Source organism: Saccoglossus kowalevskii, chromosome 6 (assembly GCF_978046115.1).
Source record: "Saccoglossus kowalevskii chromosome 6, keSacKowa6.1, whole genome shotgun sequence".
In the NCBI taxonomy this organism is placed as follows: Eukaryota; Metazoa; Hemichordata; class Enteropneusta; family Harrimaniidae; genus Saccoglossus; species Saccoglossus kowalevskii.
The window spans coordinates 15,560,557-15,583,899 of NC_140646.1; the positions used below are offsets into that span (position 1 = coordinate 15,560,557).

General features: G+C 33.7%; 1 protein-coding gene across 1 annotated transcript; it reads left to right on the top strand.

Annotated features, from left to right (window-relative positions):
- Nucleotides 1–7: 7 nt before the first annotated feature.
- LOC100371459 (nose resistant to fluoxetine protein 6-like) lies at nt 8–23,343 on the top strand. The gene is made up of 15 exons (XM_085500109.1): nt 8–397; nt 2,014–2,153; nt 2,871–2,967; nt 3,490–3,586; nt 4,099–4,322; nt 7,447–7,620; nt 8,542–8,635; nt 12,380–12,472; nt 13,235–13,403; nt 14,416–14,495; nt 15,897–16,028; nt 17,000–17,126; nt 17,580–17,766; nt 21,144–21,286; nt 22,887–23,343. Exons 1-15 carry the CDS (start codon nt 187–189, stop codon nt 23,019–23,021), a joined length of 2,103 nt encoding a protein of 700 aa, XP_085356235.1. The 5' UTR covers nt 8–186; the 3' UTR covers nt 23,022–23,343.

A 23,343-nucleotide genomic window follows, 5' to 3' on the forward strand; every position in this document is an offset into this window, starting at 1 on the left:
GAAAGTTCGCACACGGAGTCGATGACCCCAAATCATTTCGTCAAGACGTGACAATACTCACTGTCTTTTGTCGAGGTATTTGTCAGCAGTTTTTTGCATATCACTAAACGTACATGCGAGCCAAGTCGCCTGGGGTCGAATCGTCGAGGTATTTCATATACGAACCAATGTTGGTCACGGTGTAACATGAATAATATGAAGACTCGCCTCCTCACCGTCTTGGTGGTGATGTGTTTAATAATGACGGTCGAGGGATTGACGCCCGATACAGTTTTGGCAATCGGGCAGCAGCAAATGATGGCAGATGTGTACCAGCCCAAACCGTATAACACCACGCAAAAATGCTTAAACGGACTAAATAGAGTGCTTTTCAATGAATCTAGTAAGATTCCAGCAGGTACGTGAATCGATCATTGTGTAGTTTAAATTACCAAGGATTTATACGATACATGTATGTAACCATGTACGGTGATATGAGATGAAGATACCACGAGAAGCGAACTCTCGCGACTCGCGAACGCTTGAAAGCCACCCATTCCGTCCGTGCGCGTTATTCAAACGCAGTTCAAATCAATAGCGTCACGGAACGAAGTTAGTGCTTTGAAATGTGCGATTGCGTAAACAGACATAGACCAGTTTCTGTTCACAGCGAGATCCCGCGTTATGCGTTAAATCGAACATAAAAATAGGACAAACCTAGGACTGTGGACAAACAAATAACTTAAGACAGAACTTTATTAATGCTCATTTAGGTGGTCCCTGGAGGTCCAATCACATGATCTGGTGCCCCTACTCGTCGGAGCTGGCCCAGAACAGACGGTTGCACTGTGACATTATTTGTTTACATTTTTTTCCAACTAGCAAGCGAATATCTGATAACAAAAAATTTTGCTCACTGATCATCACTAGTGCATGATCTGTTGTGATATTATTGGTTGTAAGTTGTCTTATTAACAGGAACACATACATTTCTATTTATTTACACTTTATTGTTCATTCAAATCAATATCCCAAAGTGGATTTGCATATTTGCAAAATATTATTATTATTATGTATATTTAATAACAACAGCAGTGAACAATGCTTATGTATATGCAGACAAAACGTTAACAAGTGGATGGCCTATAAATGGTTAAATGTTCCTTCAAGGCTTCTTGGACATATGCATTGTATGACCTCTGTCAAACTGCTGCCTATTCATCATTCAGTTCTATGGTTCACTATTCACCAGTACATTCTGTGAACAGTCTGACAAAAGACCAATTTTCCATTCGCTGCGAGTTCCCACATCATGCACGAAATCAAACGTGAAAACAGGTCAAATTAAAGTTAAAGCATTGTTGAAAGTTTTGTCAAAACATGGTGCTGGATTCAACAAAAGTATTTTAAGAGTATTTCCATGCTTGATAAATGTGCTGTCCACATTTTATGATGGTCAGTTTTGATGAAGTAAGGGTATCAACAGCATATTCCCCTCAGAAAGATAGATATTCCAAAATTGAACAGCAAAGTTAAGCTCAAAATCAAATCATTTAATTTACACGACAAGTTTCAATCCAAGGTTTTCATGAATTATGCAAGGTCAAGTTCTCCCATTTGACAACTCTTGTGTGTGGGGCGGGTGTTGAGTGATGGATATATCATAGCTAGAGAATTTAAATTGCCGTTGGTAAAAAAAAAAAATATATTTATAAATATTAATAAATTTCAATGTCAGTTGAATCCAACCAGTGTACAACAACATTATTTGAAAACTTTCTAATATTATTAGATAGGCTAATAGGAACTGTATTATACTGTGGAATACTTTATTTTCACTTGGAATAAATTTGAAAATAAAATGCAGCAAATATACCTTTTTTCTTATATTTTACATTAAACTTGTCAAAATTCAGTAAAAATAAATTCCATAAAAAACACCAAAAAAGTCTATTCAGCGAATATTAAATCCAGCTAAAATAAAGTATTTTACAGTATATGAATGAAAAGAAAGCTTGTTCTTTTGTTTTGCAGTGATTGATGCATGTGGTAAACCTGGTAGTGGATTTCTTGGTGGTAACTTGGCATGGCTAGGATCATTTGAGCTGTGTAGGGATATCGCTGGAATGCAGTATTGTTTGGTGGATATCACTGTTGTACAGACGAATACAACCGTAAGTTATCTTTTGCTAATGTATCATAACATGTTAAAATTGTCATTGCAGTAGCGTAAGCTCAAATCATGACGATGCGAATTCTCAGCATATCTAATAAGCTAATTTGCATTTTTAAATTGAATCATAGTTTCAGTTTGTTGGGCTATCAGGTATAAAAAAAACAAAAACAGCGTAGAATCCCTCACTTGAACATAAAGACGTAATAATCCTAACATGTGCAGCATAGGTTGCTGCATGTAAGAACAGACAAACGTCAAAAACACATATATGTTTGACTTTTTTATTCTGGCTTCAAGTGGCTTCTTCAGTGTTCCTTCATTCTATTGTATGACAGCACTGCAAATCAGTCATTTGCTCTGTTCTGCTTCTGCGTATGATGGGGTCAAAAAATCAATATAGCAGGTACATGTGACTTATTGTATTTGAATTGCAACTCTCCCACTTAAAAACTCATTCATTCATTCATTCATTCATTCATTCATTCATTCATTCATTCATTCATGCATGCATTCAATGAACAAAACAATCTTAATAACAAAATATAATTCAGAAAGTGTTCCAATTCAAAAAGTATGTATCCTCACTTTTCAATTGTAGTTGTTCTCAAAACACAAAACATCACTGTTACATATGCAGTACTTAATTCTGTCAAAATTTGTTTCAGCAAAAAAAATAATGTTCCATATTCAACAATGCATCCATTTGTGATTTCAGGATATGGCTATACCAATGCCGATACGCTGGGGTCTATGTACGATTGAAGAATGCACCGAAGCTGATATAGCGTATTCCATTCAAGAAATCGTAAATGGTATTAATAGTATTTTATTGCTACAGTGCATTACATAAAAGCACGAATGTTTATTGTATTAAGATTTAGAAATTATTTATAAAACATTTACCAAAGCATACGTTTGCCACTTGGTAACACCAATTACCCATGAGTCTTTGCAGCTTTTCTTCAGAATTGGCATTTACTTCTTATAATACATTCATAAAAATATTTCATGGTATATGAAAAAAACATTCATGTCTTTATGAAATTCACTGTAGTCACTCTTGTATTTCATTAAACCATCTTCCATTTGAGATATAACTTAAACATTCTCACATTTTATAAAAGTTGGTGGATAGATCTTGCACCAAGGAAGCTGGCCTTGTTTTTAGTTTTGAACCATAGTCCATACACTACATACACATCTATTGATGTGATTATTGTAACAACTTGTTTATTTTATTAACTGTAAGTTTTGTATACATTGTAACACATATGTAAATATTTTCCTTCTCATACAATTCAGTACAGCCTTATTATTGTATTTTATCTACACAGAAATACTTGATATTCAGTGGCTACAAGTCTCGCAGTCGTCTGTCCACTGTGCAAAGGATCCACCGAAACCTTATAGCACTGGGTTCTACATCTTTATGTAAGGTTATGAAACAACCATTATGTAATTATGAGAAATTTTCGTCAGACCAGACATAAAAAACTCTTGTTCATCAGAGTTATTTTTGTGTGTGAAAACATCAGGCCAGCAAGTTGAATTTTTTTTTTTGGCCTTTTGGAATTTTTTCTGACAACAATTTTAAACGTTTATACTGATTATGAATGTCTATTGAATCATGTACACAGAAACTTTACTACAGTTATTGGAAACATTTAAACTGACAATGATCGCCAGTGAACCAGGGCTATGAACTTGAAGTCTTACAGTTTGTGCGAATCTTGCAGCTCTGGAAACAGTCAAGTATTTTTTTTAGCAAAAATCAAAAAAAATAAATAAATAACAATATATGATCTGACAGGTGCAACCTGGATTGATGAACAACAAATTTTGTTTTGTCTGGCCTCAGATGTTTTATTTTTTTAGAATAGTCTTTCATACTTCAGTCACAAACAAGTCATTAAATTTCACAAATTTACTGTTTTATTTCCCAGATCAATCTGTGTAATTCTGTGTTTGTTGATGGTATTTGGATGGGGTTTAGATGAATTTTTAAAAAGAGATTATACAGAGCCACTTTCCAGCTTACATGCAACCAAAGCAACCTACTCGTATGATGAGAATGTCAGGGAAGATTCTCCTCTGTTGCCTTCAAGCACTCCTGATGTAGCCATTGTCAAAGAAACCAATTCTATTCAATTACAGTGCAAATGGTCAGGTACGTGTTCTGTAAAATGCGTGTTCAGTCTTGTATGTGTACTGTCAAATAACTTACCGATAGTTGTCTGTTAAAAATTATACTGGTATAAAAATTTATGCTTGCAACTTTTTTTCTTCATTTTAATCCTGTATGAAACGTGTGCGTTTTGGAAATTCTGCTCACGTTTTGTTTTGCTATGTTTACACAACAACATTGTATTGGAGCCAAACTACTGCTCCTCCCACTGATTAACAGGAGATTTTCTCCAATGCATTTACACAGCCATGCTGTGAGATCTGCCAGAGTTCAATCAAGTTCGTTCAGAGCTGAACAGAACAATCACTCAAATAGTATGAAAACAATGTAGCTGGAAATGATTCTAGTGTAATGCTTGTGTTGTTGTTTCTTTACATGGCACCATGCATGTCAGAGCAACAGAGAAGGTCAATGCAGAATGTACTCTATGTGAAAAACAACAAGAAGACAAGCAATGATGTAGAGAATACTTATTGCCCAATGTCGCTGTCGAGCAGCTCTTATTTTTACAATCATTAGTGCTTCCATTCGATCATCTACAGCTGCCCGCACAGTGTGGAAATTAACATACATGTAGTAGTCATTGGTGGGACGATATAGGTATACATATGTGTGATTTCAGCTCAATGCGTTAACATCGTCAGAGCTTTCTCGAGACCCAAACCTAATGGAGCTCAACCCTGAGGGTTTATTGGAGCCATACTTGGTTCAAGTTGGCTTGAGTCAAACACGTATACACAGTAATTTTTGCTGGCTTCCATAAGGCTCTGATAAAAAGCTGTTGTGTTAACTCAGCATATGTCTGTCATCAGTCAGCTCAAGAGCTAAATCAATAAAATCAATCAATATAATCAATATAATGACAGCCAATGTCAATAGAGTAGCCAAGGTGTTAAAAATGGATTTAAAAATAGATTAAGTACTGGAAAATCAAATTTTGCATACGTATGTTTCTTGTGCATGTTTTTTGTTTCATTTTAGTGTACTTTTTTGACTCTGCATTCCTCAAAACCTAGATTACATGTGATAACGTAAATAATCCACCGAGTTTTCACATTTTCCTTGTCATGTTGGCTGATCCCTCTCTGGACACTAGAAAGAATATTTGCTGTAGTACTTAACAAAGGAGCTCAGCACTAAACACAACGGAACATTTATAGGTTTAAAATAGGATTTGGATCATGATACAATCCAAATCCCCCTTGGAAGAGTTGCCGTATTAGCAGAAATTTTCATATAATCTAAAATTGAACATGAACTTAATTCTCAAGAAAGACACGAGTACATATTCTTGAGTATATTATAATTTATCTTGAAAACTTTTTCTCATTTGTTTACTATATGTATGTCCTACATTTATTGCTACTTTTGCAAGTATTTCAATGGCAAACAAACACATCTGTAACCATTTAAGCCGTTTCTGCATTCATACATAAACCTCGATCAGAGAAAACATGCTTCTTGTTGCTATAATGTCAGGTATAAAATTGTTGAATTATTGCTTATCACTGGTTATTTTGACAATTTCAAGTGAATCCTAACAATGCTACATTAAAATGCCTGTGAAATGGCTGCTATTTTCTCCCCTAAAATCATTCATTGGTATCAATAATATATTAATTTTTTTAAAGTGAAAAAATGCGTTTCAAACTTAGTCCTGGGCAATTTTATTTTTGTGCATTTTAAAACAAGGCTTCTCATTTGCATACAGAAATTCCCCTTGTGATGTCAGAAGGGGAATTTGCGTGGCAGCTTGCATTTCCGATATGTGTATATTAGGCACATTCCTTGTACAGTTTTCTCATCTTTGACTAAATTGCCACTTATGTACTTGTTCGTCGAGGAAGAATGGACCATAATGAACACATACTATCAAGTTTGTCGCATAGGGTTGAGTTAGATGCAAAATATGTCCTTTCTGGCGTAGCTGGTCACAGTGATCGTCACCAGCGCTCGTTTGTACACTACTCGTAGTACACTTTAGTACTAGTACACTAGTGTCGCTGGACCACTGCATTGGACAACATTTATGTTGGTAAGAAGTTAGAAAGAACTACAATTGGATTGGTCAGAACTGTACAATTACTTATATGGTAGTCAGTCAAAGTGTTGACTTCTATTTCCACAGAACTCGTCGCCTATGTCGTTCATCTCCGAGTTTGTCAAAATCGATTATGACGGCTGAATTAGTTAGCGCGATTGTCATAATTATGACATCATATTAAAAATTTACTTGGTCAAAACCCATTGACATCCCAAGCCCGGATTCTTACTCCATAAATTATTACGCAGATCAAGCTGCAAGTAAAGGTAACAGAAGTGTGAATTCAACATTCAACAATACCGAACAATTCTGAAACTTTTAGTCTGCGAAAATGAAAACAATTAGCAGTGTGCAAGTGCTGCATAATTTCCTGTTTGTCCGGCACTTCGTTTTTTCGCATCACTATCAAAATTATTGCTACTTTTTACATAACACAAACTAAATGGTCACTATAAAGAGATATTCAGGATCGTAAAAAAGTCAAATCTTTTGAAACACTTACTCGACATCTCTCTCTTTTGAAATCTGCCTCGGTGAACATGGGAATCTATTTCTTTAAAAAACTCTCTCTCTCTCTCAAAAAGAAAATGTATATCGCTTAAAAGTATGTTGAATGACGCAGTCTTATAAAATTATGGCCCAAGAGTATGGCTTCCTCTAAAATTTTGACATTTGATGGCGCATTAACGTTGGCAAGAGTCAGAAATCTGGAAACAGTCTACAGTTTCAGGATAGGTTGGCGTGGCTACAGCTTTAGAAATATCTCAAATTTACTTAGATACAAGTAATCATTTTCAACAACAAAAATAAATAACTGTTAATTTCAGTGGGGCAAAATGGGAAACATGTGGGTGGGCATTTCACAGACACTTTAACATAAGGCCAACTTTGTACTATGTAGCTTGCTACCGGTACTACCAAGTTTCAATATATAGTTTAGTCTGAAATGTCACCCCCCAATATTCTACCCCCCCCACTTTTTTTTGACACCCCACCCTTTTTCATCTTGGTTAACCTTTGTTGGCTGTATAAACTCTTTTTATTTATTTTTTATTTATCTAGAAATACTGGTAGAATTCTTTCTCTGTTTTGCTTTGAATCGAAATCTACAGACATTGCTGAATTCACACCAGAGCGAGAAGGCAATAAGATGTATACATGGTATAAGAGTGATTAGCATGCTGTGGGTTATACTCGGCCATTCATTTCTGTGGCCCGCTGTTCCCATGATAGTTGGTGAGTCTTCATGGTATTACTAGCCTGCATTGGTACCCAGCTGGCCATTTTCATATACCTAGTTACCCTTTCTCTATAGACATCTTGGTTACTGCCAACATTTTACCTCCACAGTCAGTTAGTGATCTTGATGTTGATTGGCTGATAAATATAGCACACTGATAATCTGAATATGCTAATTTTTGGAACAATGGATGACAGTTGCATCAAATGATAGTTGCCTCGATCAGTAACGAAAATTATTCTTCTTGCTGTTGCAATGATTTTCATTAATGAGAAAAATATCAGCACCAAAACCAGAGAGTGGGTAACCAGTGGCATGATAGTCGGATAAACCCTGCTGTTTTCTCACAATAAATAGCCTTTGGATATTACATGTCAACTAACCATGCAATCCTTCAAGTTAAGTACACGCCACTAATTCTTATCGTTTACTGTCCTGAATGCATATGTGTCCTGATATCAACTTTGCATATAAGAAGGTCCAGCTAGATGAGTAGGTGGAAAGGAAACACATAAATGAAACTGTGTGCTGCATTTATCTTGAAATGTAAATGTGCTTTCCAATTATCTTGCAATGTAACAGTGGACTGCATTTATCTTATCTAATTTTTCACTACTGATGCATGTAGCTGATATGTGAACATAAGAGAACTTTAAAAACTTCACAGATTCTTCATATTTTGCTAAATGACAGATTCCATCAAACAAAATGCAAATTAAATTTGGGGGGTACATGTACGAGTGAATGTACCTGCACTTGTTTCCCTGGAAACAGTGACTTTGTGTTTTTTGTCATTATAATGCCAGTCTTTGTGTCATGCATTCAACAATGTATTTATGGAACATGTAATGTAACTGTTTTATCATTATAATACATGTAGCATGACAACATTAAATTTTATGTTTTTTTATTTACAGATAACTTTGTGACTTTGTTTGGTTATCTGAAGCTATTTACATTCCAAGTCATTGTCAATGGTACATACTCTGTGGATACATTCTTTTTTCTCAGGTTAGACTTTATATTGTTAAATACCTGACTTTATACTGTTAAAGACCAGAATTTATATTGTTATATACCTGACTTTATTAGCTCCGCTGTCGACTTTGTCGAGCGGGGCTTATCATATGAGTGATTGTCCGTCGTCGTCGTCGTCCGTGTCAATGTTTTACTTTTTCGACTTCTTCTTGAATGCCTGAATGGGTAGACCTCTCTTAGGTTTGTTCATTTCATGTTGATATCTTCAGTTCTCTAATTTTGGTGAATATTTTTGTCATTTTTGGTAAAAAGTGATATTTTTGACTTCTTGTTAAAAACAGCATGTCCAATTGCTTTGATACTACATATATAGGTACTACATGTGGACCTCTCTCAGATTTGTTCATTTTGTGATGATATCTTCAATTCTCTAATTTTGGTGAATATATTTGTCATTTTTGGTAAAAAGTGATATTTTCGACTTCTTGTTAAAAACCGCAAGCCCGATTGCTTTGATACTATACACATTGTTCATTTTCTAATGATGTCTTCAGTTCTTTAATTGAAATGTGCATTGCTAACAGCGGAGCTATCTCAGCCGATAGGCTGCTTGTATTGTTAAATAGGTGACTTTATATTGTTAAAGAGCTGACTATATATTGTTGAATAGGTGATTTTATATTGTTAAATACTGTAGAATACTTTATTTTCGCTTGGAATTTATTTTCGCTATTTTCGCTGAAGGGATGTTTCCGTGAAAATAAAATCCAGCGAATATACTTTCTTTCTATATTTCACATTAAACTCATCAAAAGTCAGTGAAAATAAATTCCACACAAAACGCCCAAAAAGCCTTTTCAGCGAAAATTAATTCCAGCGAAAATAAAGTATTCCACAGTAGCTGACTTTATATTGTTAAATACCTGACTTTATATTGTTAAATAACTGACTTTATATTGTTAAATACCTGACTTTAAATTGTTAAATAACTGACTTTATATTGTTAAATAACTGACTTTATATTATTAAAAAACTGACTTTATATTGTTGAATAGCTGACTTTATATTGTTAAATAGCTGACTTTATATTGTTGAATAACTGACTTTATATTGTTAAATACCTGACTTTATATTGTTAAATACCTGACTTTATATTGTTAAATACCTGACTTTATATTGTTAAATAACTGATTTTATATTGTTAAATAACTGATTTTATATTGTTAAATAACTGACTTTATATTGTTAAATAGCTGACTTTATATTGTTAAATACCTGACTTTATATTGTTAAATACCTGACTTTAAATTGTTAAATAACTGACTATATTGTTAAATAGCTGACTTTATATTGTTAAATAGCTGACTTTATATTGTTAAATAACTGACTTTATATTGTTAAATAGCTGACTTTATATTGTTAAATAACTGACTTTATATCGTTAAATAACTGACTTTATATCGTTAAATAACTGACTTTATATTGTTAAATAACTGACTTTATATTGTTAAATAACTGACTTTATTTGTTAAATAACTGACTTTATATTGTTAAATAGCTGACTTTATATTGTTAAATAGCTGACTTTATATTGTTAAATAACTGACTTTATATCGTTAAATAACTGACTTTATATCGTTAAATAACTGACTTTATATTGTTAAATAGCTGACTTTATATTGTTAAATACCTGACTTTATATTGTTAAATACCTGACATTATATTGTTAAATACCTGACTTTATATTGTTAAATACCTGACTTTATATTGTTAATTAGCTCACTTTATATTGTTAATACCTGACTATATTTTTGAATAGGTGATTTTATATTGTTAAATACCTGACTTTATATTGTTAATTAGCTGACTTTATATTATTAATTAGCTGACTTTATATTGTTAATACCTGACTTTATATTGTTAATTAGCTGGCTTTATATTGTTAATACCTGACTGTATTTTTGAATAGGTGATTTTATATTGTTAAATACCTGACTTTATATTGTTAATTAGCTGACTTTATATTATTAATTAGCTGACTTTATATTGTTAATACCTGACTTTATATTGTTAATTAGCTGGCTTTATATTGTTAATACCTGACTGTATTTTTGAATAGGTGATTTGATATTGTTAAATACCAGACTTTATATTGTTAAATAACTGACTTTATATTGTTAAATAACTGACTTTATTTGTTAAATAACTGACTTTATTTGTTAAATAGCTGACTTTATATTGTTAAATACCTGACTTTATATTGTTAAATACCTGAATTTATATTGTTAATTAGCTGACTTTATATTGTTAATACCTGACTTTATATTGTTAATTAGCTGGCTTTATATTGTTAATACCTGACTGTATTTTTGAATAGGTGATTTGATATTGTTAAATAGCTGACTTTATATTGTTAAATACCTGACTTTATATTGTTATATAGCTGATTTTATATTGTTAAATACCTGACTTTATATTGTTAAACAGCTGACTTTATATTGTTAAATACCAGACTTTATATTGTTAAATACCTGACTTTATATTGTTATTTAGCTGACTTTATATTGTTAAATACCTGACTTTATATTGTTAATTAGCTGACTTTATATTGTTGAATAGGTGATTTTATATTGTTAAATAACTGACTTTATATTTTTAAATAACTGACTTTATATTGTTAAATACCTGACTTTATATTGTTAATTAGCTGACTTTATATTGTTAATACCTGACTTTATATTGTTAATTTGCTGACTTTATATTGTTAATTAGCTGACTTTATATTGTTAATACCTGACTATATTTTTGAATAGGTGATTTTATATTGTTAAATACCTGACTTTATATTGTTAATTAGCTGACTTTATATTATTAATTAGCTGACTTTATATTGTTAATTAGCTGACTTTATATTGTTAATTAGCTGACTTTATATTGTTAATTAGCTGACTTTATATTGTTGAATAGGTGATTTTATATTGTTAAATAACTGACTTTATATTGTTAAATACCTGACTTTATGTTGTTAAATACCTGACTTTATATTGTTAATTAGCTGACTTTATATTGTTAATTAGCTGACTTTATATTGTTAATACCTGACTTATATTGTTACTACCTGACTTTATATTGTTAAATACCTGACTTTATATTGTTAATTAGCTGACTTTATGTTGTTAATTAGCTGACTTTATATTGTTAATTAGCTGACTTTATATTGTTAATACCTGACTATATTTTTGAATAGGTGATTTTATATTCCTAATTACCTGACTTTATATTGTTGAATACCTGACTTTATATTGTTAAATACCAGACTTTATATTGTTAAATACCAGACTTTATACTGTTAAATACCTGACTTTATATTGTTAAATACCTCACTTTATATGGTTAAATACCAGACTTTATATCATTAAATACCAGACTTTATATCATTAAATACTAGACTTTATATTGTTAAATACCAGACTTTATATTGTTAATTATCTGACTTTATATTGTTAATACCTGACTATGTTTTTGAATACCTGACTTTATATTGTTAAATACCTGACTTTATATTGTTGAATAGCTGACTTTATATTGTTAAATACTTGACTTTATATTGACATCTTTTTTGGCACAGGCTGAAACTTATATAAACGAGTCATCCCATTTCCCACCATTTCTCGGTTTGCTGTACAGTTATTTAATTTTAATATTTCTATACACACTGCTAATTGTTTTCATTTTGACTGAAACAATGCATGCATTGTTTAACATTTTTTTCAATAGTGGCCTTCTCATTGGATATCTGGTTTTCTTTGAATTGGATAAGACAAATGGTCAGTTGCCATGGTTTAAGTACTATTTTCATAGATTTTGGAGGTAAGATGTTACACACATACACACACGAGCTTGCATACAGTGCGAAATGGTCACACTCATCTATGCAATTGTTCAAGAATTTTTTCCTAAAAAAAAATTATTATTATATGTTCAACTGTGATCTACTAATTGCAACTACTATGACAATTAAAAAAAAATGGTGCAACACCCTGAATACGCCACAATGTATGGCATGATGGAATAGTCAAAAATACAAAAAGCATTAAGGTAGAAGCCTATTCATGATTTTAAATACCCAGAATGATTCCTTTTTCAATAAATTGTACTTCTGGGCAATATAAGAATATTGAAGTAAAAAAATTTGAGGGGTCACCAGGTTAATTTTCTAGAAAATCATGGTTGTATTTTAGTGGATAGTGGCTATTTTGGGCAATATTATAGTCTGTGCTTTTATCATATGTTTTATCATGGAAGAAATATTATGCCATAACTCAAATTATAGACTGCTGACATATTGTTAATAATGGGGTATGTTTTGTTTTCCTTAATTTTTTAAAAAATCTGGGTTTTAAAAAGAGTTAAAAAATGTAATTTTTGTTTAAAATTGCGCTCTATGGAATTGTTCTGAAAATAGATATTTTTGAAAATTATTAGGACAAGTTCCTCAACACGCATACAAGTGCTATTTTATGGTGCCATGGGACAATTTTATTGTCACCAAATCTAGCAGTGTAAGGGTGAAAATAACATCCAAATATAAATTTAATTTTTTAATCATAATTTGTTCTTGTATTTAACCAGGTTGACACCAGTCTTGATGTTTACCATGTTATTTTATATGTATGCTGAGCCCTGGCTGGGTCAAGGGCCTGTCTGGTATTCCATAACAAATAAAAAAATGTGTGAAGATTACTGGTGGACTAATATTTTGTATATTAATAATTTTTATCCAGTTAATAACATTCAAGGGGTAAGACAATATTTTTCATTTTGTTTTAAGGTTGAATGCAATCCAATATACAAATAATATAGTCCGAAATGGCGACTTTGGGGTTGGGGATGTTTTTAAGTTCCAATCGGTCATCATTTCTCAGAAATTCCTGAATGGATTTTGTAACAGGATACATATTAATGTCAAATATTTTTTATTTCACTCATTTTGATCAGCTGGTAGCCATTTTTGTCCCAAAAGACACCTAAAATCGTTATTTGAATATGTCATCATCCGTTTCTCAGGCATGACTGATTTCATTTAAACTTAATATCTGATTTGAATTAGCCATTTTGTTTTTCTAGTGTTCTGCCAGTTCTCAGAGTTGTTTTTACAGATTTGGCTTAGATTCTGTAAAAAATTTGTTAAAAGATTCTTTGAGTTATTATTTGATTTTGCTAAAATTTAGCCAACCGGTGGCCTTTTTCATCAAAAAACAATAAAATCACCAAATTTGAAAAAGTTATCAACTGTTTTTCAGGCAGGCATGTGCTGATTTTATTCAAACTTAGTATGAACGTCGGAAATGTTGTCAGAACTACTTTCTGATTGTAAACAAAAAGCAGTTGTAAAAGTGTTGTAATAAAGTTGGATGTGTTGCTACTGTGGCCGATGTACAATGTAAGGGAAAGGATGCTGTGATACCATGACCAGTATCAACTCACTTTATTTATTATGAATAAAATGAATATACATGTATAATCAATGAAATCCTACCATAAACTTGGTCAAGCAACATCAGTGTGAAAATAACACAAAATATTTACTTTTAAACAGGACGTATTACAAAAATATAATGATATATCCATATGAATAATCCATGCATGTGATGTCATCTTGGACTTTGCAACTTTCCGTATAGATCTTATCTTTTTTTGCCTGTGACTCAGGGTTGTACATCGGCTATACGGCCGGTCATTGCAATGTATTGTTTCGTATTGCATCATATTGTATTAGATTGTATTTTTTTCTACACTTTGTCTATTTGCAGTGTATTCCATGGGTATGGTATCTTGCTAATGATATGCAGTTTCACTGGATTAGTCCTCTCATCATCCTTCCAATGTACAAGTTAGTATTATTTTCCAATTGAATCGCTCAGTGGTTTAGGTATTCTCTTATTCATTGTGATGTTTACTTCACAGATTACTGTTAGTAGTGTTTACCTCACTGGATGAGATGTGCACATCAGATTTACTGTTAGTAGTGTTTACCTCACTGGATGAGATGTTCACATCAGATTTACAGTTAGTAGTGTTTACCTCACTGGATGAGATGTTCACATCAGATTTACTGTTAGTAGCGTTTACCTCGCTGGATGAGATGTTCACATCAGATTTACTGTTAGTAGTGTTTACCTCACTGGATGAGATGTTTACATCAGATTTACCTCACTGGATGAGATGTTCACATCAGATTTACAGTTAGTAGTGTTTACCTCACTGGATGAGATGTTCACATCAGATTTACTGTTAGTAGTGTTTACCTGACTGGATGAGATGTGCACATCAGATTTACTGTTAGTAGTGTTTACCTCGCTGGATGAGATGTTCACATCAGATTTACTGTTAGTAGTGTTTACCTCACTGGATGAGATGTTCACATCAGATTTACTGTTAGTAGTGTTTAGCTCACTGGATGAGATGTTCACATCAGATTTACTGTTAGTAGTGTTTACCTCACTGGATGAGATGTTCATATCAGATTTACTGTTAGTAGTGTTTACCTCACTGGATGAGATGTTCACATCAGATTTACAGTTAGTAGTGTTTACCTCACTGGATGAGATGTTCACATCAGATTTACAGTTAGTAGTGTTTACCTCACTGGATGAGATGTGCACATCAGATTTACTGTTAGTAGTGTTTACCTCACTGGATGAGATGTTCACATCAGATTTACTGTTAGTAGTGTTTACCTCACTGGATGAGATGTTCACATCAGATTTACAGTTAGTAGTGTTTACCTCACTGGATGAGATGTTCACATCAGATTTACAGTTAGTAGTGTTTACCTCACTGGATGAGATGTTCACATCAGATTTACTGTTAGTAGTGTTTACCTCACTGGATGAGATGTTCACATCAGATTTACTGTTAGTAGTGTTTACCTCACTGGATGAGATGTTCACATCAGATTTACAGTTAGTAGTGTTTACCTCACTGGATGAGATGTTCACATCAGATTTACTGTTAGTAGTGTCTACCTCACTGGATGAGATGTTCACATCAGATTTACTGTTAGTAGTGTTTATCTCACTGGATGAGATGTTCACATCAGATTTATTGTTAGTAGTGTTTATCTCACTGGATGAGATGTTCACATCAGATTTACTGTTAGTAGTGTCTACCTCACTGGATGAGATGTTCACGTCAGATTTATTGTTAGTAGTGTTTACCTCACTGGATGAGATATTCACATCACATTTACTGTTAGTAGTGTTTACCCACAATCATGTCATAATTTTTATAGAAAACCATGGTTTGGTATCGGCATGTTGGCACAGTTTTTACTAGCTAGTGTAATCGTTACTGGTGTTCTTATTGGATACTTCGACTTGAGTGGTGCTTTGTTCACTGGTGGTGCTGTCAATCTAATTCCAACGTAAGTAATATCTTTTTTCAACTTTATTTGTAACCATGCAAAATGATTCAGTAAACATTTTCAGTCAAATACTGTGGGTAAAGTGTGGGTGTGAAAATAAAGATTTCACCTCATATTTGTGGCCAGCAATGTTGAGCAACAAACTGGTCTGGTACATATGATATGTTTATTTTAAGACAGGGATTGGGGTGATCTAGTACTACTATTTTTATTTTATACAAAAGAAAAGTCAAATGTTGAGAAATAAATTAAACCTGCAGAGACAATTTTTGAAATGCCTAATACGGTATCGCTTATTTTGGTGAATAAAGTGATCGAGTAATTGTGGCATTATGTAATGATAGATGCATGTGATTGTAATTAAATATAAAGCTTATACTTTCAAAACAGTTTTTTATCCCTCCATCTCTCCGTCCATCCATCCATCCATCCAGGGTCATATTTCAGAACCTTGTGGACCAAATCTGTTCATGTGCACATGTGCAGTGGTTTTCTGATTCAATCCAAGATGGCCGACTGCTTGTCAGCCATTTTGTTTTATGATGCTTTGTCACTTTTTGTTCAAATTCGGTACATGCATTGTACATTTTAGATTCCATTTCCATGACAATATTTTTTACAATCAGATCAAAGATGGCTGAATGGTGGCCATCTTGCTTTTAGACTATACTAATACCGTATTTATCCGGATAAGCGCCCATGCCCGGGCAAATGCCCACTCCCCAATTTTGATACAATAAAGAAATTGAGGTCATGTCTTGGCGTATACCCTTGCTGTCGAGCAGAGCTTATTATATGAAAGATTGTCCGGCGTCCGGTGTCGTCAGTATCAATTATTCACTCTAAATTATTTGCTATGCTTTTGGTGCATATTACTTTATTTTTGGCATGAATAACATTTCTCCTAATTCCAACGGGGACTATGTCATTAACAAGGACTTGTTATTTATCACTTTTATGGTTTTATATAGTGATCAACCAAACTTTTTTGACATCGTTTACACCAAACCTTATTGTCGAATTGCGCCGTATCTGACTGGTATGGCATTGGGATTCTTCATGCAGAGAAACAAAAATATCCAGATCAGAAATCGTAATGTAAGATTTATTTATTTTTTTGTTTGATTTTGATCTCATCAGTGTATAACATTACTTAGGAACCCCTACTTGATGTGTGACTATTATCTCCCTATCTTATCAGTGATTATTCATACATTCACACCACATGGTGATGCATGATTGGTGACATTGAGTATCCAGTTTTAAAAATTGACATTTAATTTAGTGAGTTCAAAGTTTGGTAATAATTTTCCTGTTATACAATTGGTAATATAATACTATCCCACAATGCACTGCATACATGCTCAGTAACAATCTCAGTAGTTTCCTTTTTGCAACATTGCTCAATGTAAGTGTGTTATAAAGCCTTCAATAAAATGCCAACCAAGTTTGGCCTTACTCTTCACTTATCAAAAAGCTCCAATTTATGTTATAAGGTCACTAAAGATGCCGTACTGTTCATGTTCATTTATTCTTTCCTGTATATTTCAGTTAATTTCCATCTTGGGTTGGGTAGCAGCAACTGCCATAGCTGTGTCTGTTGTCTATGGACTGTATCGTACTTCTCATGGATATGAATTATCCACAGCAGAGGAAATCATCTACGGATCACTTAGCCGTTTTGCTTGGAGTATTTCAGTAGCTTGGGTAGTGTTTGCTTGCCACTATGGAATGGCTGGTAGGTTATTTGATGAATTGTTTTTATCACTATTAATGAGACTTAGTGATACATTTTAAATCAAGAATAGATAATATTAGAACCATCATGCTTAAATTTATTAAGTAAAAAAAAAAATGAACAATTACTTTATATATATATATTAGGTATAACCATCTTCCTATCATAATGGTGTGGTTGAAATGTTGTGTCTCAACTTAAGGTACCATATTATCGACACATCAAATTCATTCCTTCATTTTCATAATTATTTATAAATTTTAATGGTATCCTGATGACATTTTCATTCAATACTACTATTCCGGTTTGAGTGTCCCATTTACCGCAAGTAAGCAATTAGTGATAAACGATGCCCGGCGACCAGTGGGTTTTGTTTATGTCATTAAAAGTATCAACATTGAGAAAGGCGCGCGCCGGCGAGTCGAAACAAAAAACACTTCTACTCCCTGTAAACGTGACAAGACATTGAAATACACTAGACGGGAACTGGGAACACAACACACTATGATTCAATCATTTCAGTTTTTATTTTTCCTGGTAATTGCATGCTCAGTGAATACTCATTGATATCAAAATGGCGGAGGCATATAGTGAAGTATATCTGTATTATAGATTTGCCTAAATTCATAGACAAAATTTCAGTTCACCAGTGTCCGTAACACATGCAGAATTCCAATGCGATGTAAAATTTGGTACAATCATTGTTTTGTGTTACATAACAGTGTTATCGTGTTAAGTTCACATCTGAAAAAGTCCAACGTGATTCATAAAAACCGTGGCATTCGGCTGTGCCAATGGTCAACTTTTTACAACAACTTCTAAATTGCATCGGAGCATATCTCTGTAATATGGGGCCTTTTGTTGAGTTTTCGAAACATTGAACAGGCACTAGTTTAGAAATATGGCGCTGTCAAAACCGCTTGTGATGACGAACTTGAACTCATCATTCATTAATCTTACTATGGTGAGGAGAGATGTAGACCAATCAACGTGAAATCCGGGGACTTGATAGGGATGGGTTGCTGTGGCCTCTAAGTGCAGCTACGACAGGTAATAAGGTACATTGGTCACATGGAATGTATTCGACACTTATCGCAATGCCGATGAACTGTGGATTGATGTTACCAAATTCAGGGTTGCTCGCCGTACATCTACGTCTGATGTGACAACGATTCATATCCGTGTCGTAGATGGAACGTCACCGTTTACAATAAAAATGGAGTAGTTCCATACTAGTATAAAGAGTGATCAAACTTATACGCGACGTGGCTTGTTTCCAGGAAGTGAAAGTCAATTATTATCGTCGAAATATTCATCTATTGCCAGTCCTTGCAAAAAAAATCTAGAGATCAGTACCAGGACTATGGAACGCTACCCAAAGATCAGTACCAGGACTATGGAACGCTACCCAAAGATCAGTACCAGGACCATAGAACACTACCCAAAGATCAGTACCAGGACTATGGAACGCTACCCAAAGATCAGTACCAGGACTATGGAACGCTACCCAAAGATCAGTACCAGGACTATGGAACGCTACCCAAAGATCAGTACCAGAACTATGGAACGCTACCCAAAGATCAGTACCAGGACTATGGAACACTACCCAAAGATCAGTACCAGGACTATGGAACACTACCCAAAGATCAGTACCAGGACTATGGAACGCTACCCAAAGATCAGTACCAGGACTATGGAACGCTACCCAAAGATCAGTACCAGGACTATGGAACGCTACCCAAAGATCAGTACCAGGACTATGGAAAGCTACCCAAAGATCAGTACCAGGACTATGGAGCGCTACCCAAAGATCAGTACCAGGACTATGGAACGCTACCCAAAGATCAGTACCAGGACTATGGAACGCTACCCAAAGATCAGTATCAGAACTATGGAACGCTACCCAAAGATCAGTACCAGGACTATGGAACGCTACCCAAAGATCAGTACCAGGACTATGGAACACTACCCAAAGATCAGTACCAGGACTATGGAACGCTACCCAAAAATCAGTACCAGGACTACGCTACCCAAAGACGTAAGACAAAAGTACGTCTACCGATTGCCAATGAAAATATACATAGATATGAAAAAGAAAGAGTTATGATGAATAAGATGAGTAAAAGGAAATATATGATAGTCTACAGGAATGTTATGTAAAAATGAAATCATACGAAATAGTGAACAACAGTTTCAGATAGTCACATCTTATTGATTCTAATCCCACTAAGTACATGGTCGATGCAACCGGCAGACGACTTTATAATTTACAATTGCAGACTGACATCGGAATTCTGAATAAAAACTACAAAGGGAAACTACCAGCTAACTTAGAAATTGCGTACAAGTCGTTCAAGACCATAATTGACAATGGAACTCGCCATTTAACTGAAGTAACCGATGCAGTAGCATTGACTAAACGTACAAAAAAGCACACCCGTTGAAATGTTAATAGCAAAAAATCCAACCAAATACAGACTGCAGTCGTCGTCCCCTGCTGGTATAATTACACACCAATGAAGTACGTCGATGTCTCCCGATGTTTCCTTGTCGTCGCCACCAGCCATGCAATATTACCCACAATCGATCCTGTACCCATACTACCCCTATCAATGTGGATAGAACTCGTCTACACTATTGCATCAACCGAGAATGCAAGCTCCTACTAGTACAGCCGTACTACCTCTTTCTACCAATGACCAAGCTCAGTCATTGCCACAAGAACCACCTCCAGAGAAACCACCACCACCACCACCACGGCCACTATAAATAACACCATACTGAGTCCAGTTCTTTGTTACCTTTGTAATATAACATTTTTATATTTATTTATTTGGAGTTTTATATTGTGTTCATAATTATAATTCGTATCAGGTGTTACTAGTAACTTTATTTGAACTGATTTGAAGTAATGTAAAGATATACATGTAGTTCAATGTTGTGATTTCGTGGAGTAGACAATAATATTCATATATTTTATATATTTTAGTTCTCGTTTAAAATGTTGTGCTGTTCAAATTTTTCATGTACTTTCAAAGTTCATTGTTTCAAAAAGTTAAAAAATGAGTATGGCGAAATATACATGTTTCACATTGTATCAGTGTTACATTATAGCAGTCACGTACCCAGTGAGTTGATGTGTCTTTGTTTTGACTCGCCGGCGCGCGGCTTTCTTTGTTGCCCTGATTATTGATACTTTTGGTGTCTTGTTTATACATGGCTGGGCTCTGTGCGTTGTTTATCACCAAGTGGGTACTTGTAGTAAACGAGAGACTCAAACCGGAATAGTAGTAAGCCAGCCTATCAACAAGTGCTGTCCTTTAAAAATATTCCAATGTTTTTTTTTTAATTTTTTTTGTCATAATCACTCCTCACAGGTCTGGCTAATACCATTCTATCATGGCCTTTCTGGATTCCTCTCAGTCGGCTTACATATTCTGCATATTTATTCCATCCTATTGTACTGGATGTTTTGGTATTCAACTTTGCTGTACCGTTTCATTACACCTTCAATATTATTGTAAGTATTACAAGTAAAATAAGTGTGCTTGTTACATATTACAAGTAAGATGTGTGTGCTTGGTACATATTACAAGTAAGATATGTGTGCTTGTTACATATTACAAGTAAGATGTGTGTGCTTGGTACATATTACAAGTAAGATATGTGTGCTTGTTACATATTACAAGTAAGATATGTGTGCTTGTTACATATTACAAGTAAGATATGTGTGCTTGTTACATATTATAAGTAAGATGTGTGTGCTTGTTACGTATTACAAGAGATGTGTGCTTGTTACGTATTACAAGTAAGAGATGTGTGCTTGTACATATTACCGGTACAAGTGAGATATGTGTGCTTGTTACATATTACAAGTAAGATATGTGTGCTTGTTACGTATTACAAGTAAGATATGTGTGCTTGTTACTTATTCCAAGTAAGATAAGTGTGCTTGGTACATATTACAAGTAAGATATGTGTGCTTGTTACATATTACAAGTAAGATATGTGTGTTTGTTACATATTACAAGTAAGATATGTGTGCTTGTTACATATTACAAGTAAGATATGTGTGCTTGTTACTTATTACAAGTAAGATATGTGTGCTTGTTACTTATTACAAGTAAGATAAGTGTGCTTGTTACATATTAATCACCTGTATGCATGATTCTGTCCCTACTCACATCAAATATGCTAGATTGGATTTACAATTACCATCAGATATATTTTCTTTAATAACCTTTTCATCACCAGTTGCATTTTTTTCATCACGATTTCACAAAATAGTCCAGTTTATAGTCTGCACTTTCCTGTGGATAATTGAGACAAAAATGGCCAAAATTGACTCAAATTTTGTCTGTTGGCTCCAAAATTAGGGTTCATTTCCAGAAATATTGGAGAATATAAGAAAGAAGTGCAGACAAATTTGGGTGAGAAAGTCTGGTGATGAAAAGGTCAAGATACTATCTCTTATATATAGGAAATTTTAATAAAATTTATTGATATAAAGGGAGCCTACATATAAAATACCCTTCAGCATGATCAGATCTTGGTCCTGTATAGATGGATTTTATTCAAACTTGGTGTATCAGCCATTTTAGAACCTTGATGCACATTTTTTTTTAGATCAGTTTTCAAAACATCTTAATACTGGTGGCTATTTTGTTTCACTGAGTGCTGTTTTGAAACTATATCTTTGACATGGCCTGACCAATCAACTTTTTTCATACATTATACCTCATGTCACACATATGCACATATTCAAGATGTTCAAATGGTGGTCTTTTTAATGTAAAAAAATCATCAAAATATTGATCGACTATATATTGATTTTGTGCAAACTTGGAACATTCATCAGTCAGTCATTATGGCACCTTGACTTCATTTTGTGTTTCAGATTAGATTCAAAATGGCCAACTGGTGGCCATTTTGTTAATGCACATGTATGCGCAAGTGAGTTTGTCAAAATTCAAAATGAAGACATTATGGTGCTTCATAAAATCATGACAAATGTGAAAAAAAGACAATTATAAACTAGTTAAAAAACCAATTAAATCCATGCCAAAATGCAAAGATGGTAAGCAATTAAACAGTCATTCCAAATTATTCTTTATTTTCAGGTGTTTCTATTTTTGGGAGTCACCTTGATGTCCTATGGTGTTGCAGCACTGGCTTTCTTGGCTGTGGAACTTCCAATGGCAAACATAGAAAAAGTTATTGAAGATAGAATTAATAAGATTAAGAAAGAAAAATAGTTTAGTTTTCACTATTGTAGATTGAGGGAATAGGACCAAAAATGTATGTTGTTTTCGTCGTCGTCGTCGTTGTTGTCATCATCATTATCATCATCATCATTATTATCGTCGTCATCATCATTCAGTTGTTGTCGTAAACTATTTTTCTTTTGTTGTAATATCTTTTTTTTTTAATATACAATGAAAATTTTACTTGAAAATACATGACAACTAGATGAAGGCCAATTTCAACTACAGAGAATACGGGTTTCACACCACAATTATAATTTTTCTCAATTTGTATAATCACCCATGAATATAAACCTCTCTATTTTAAAAACAA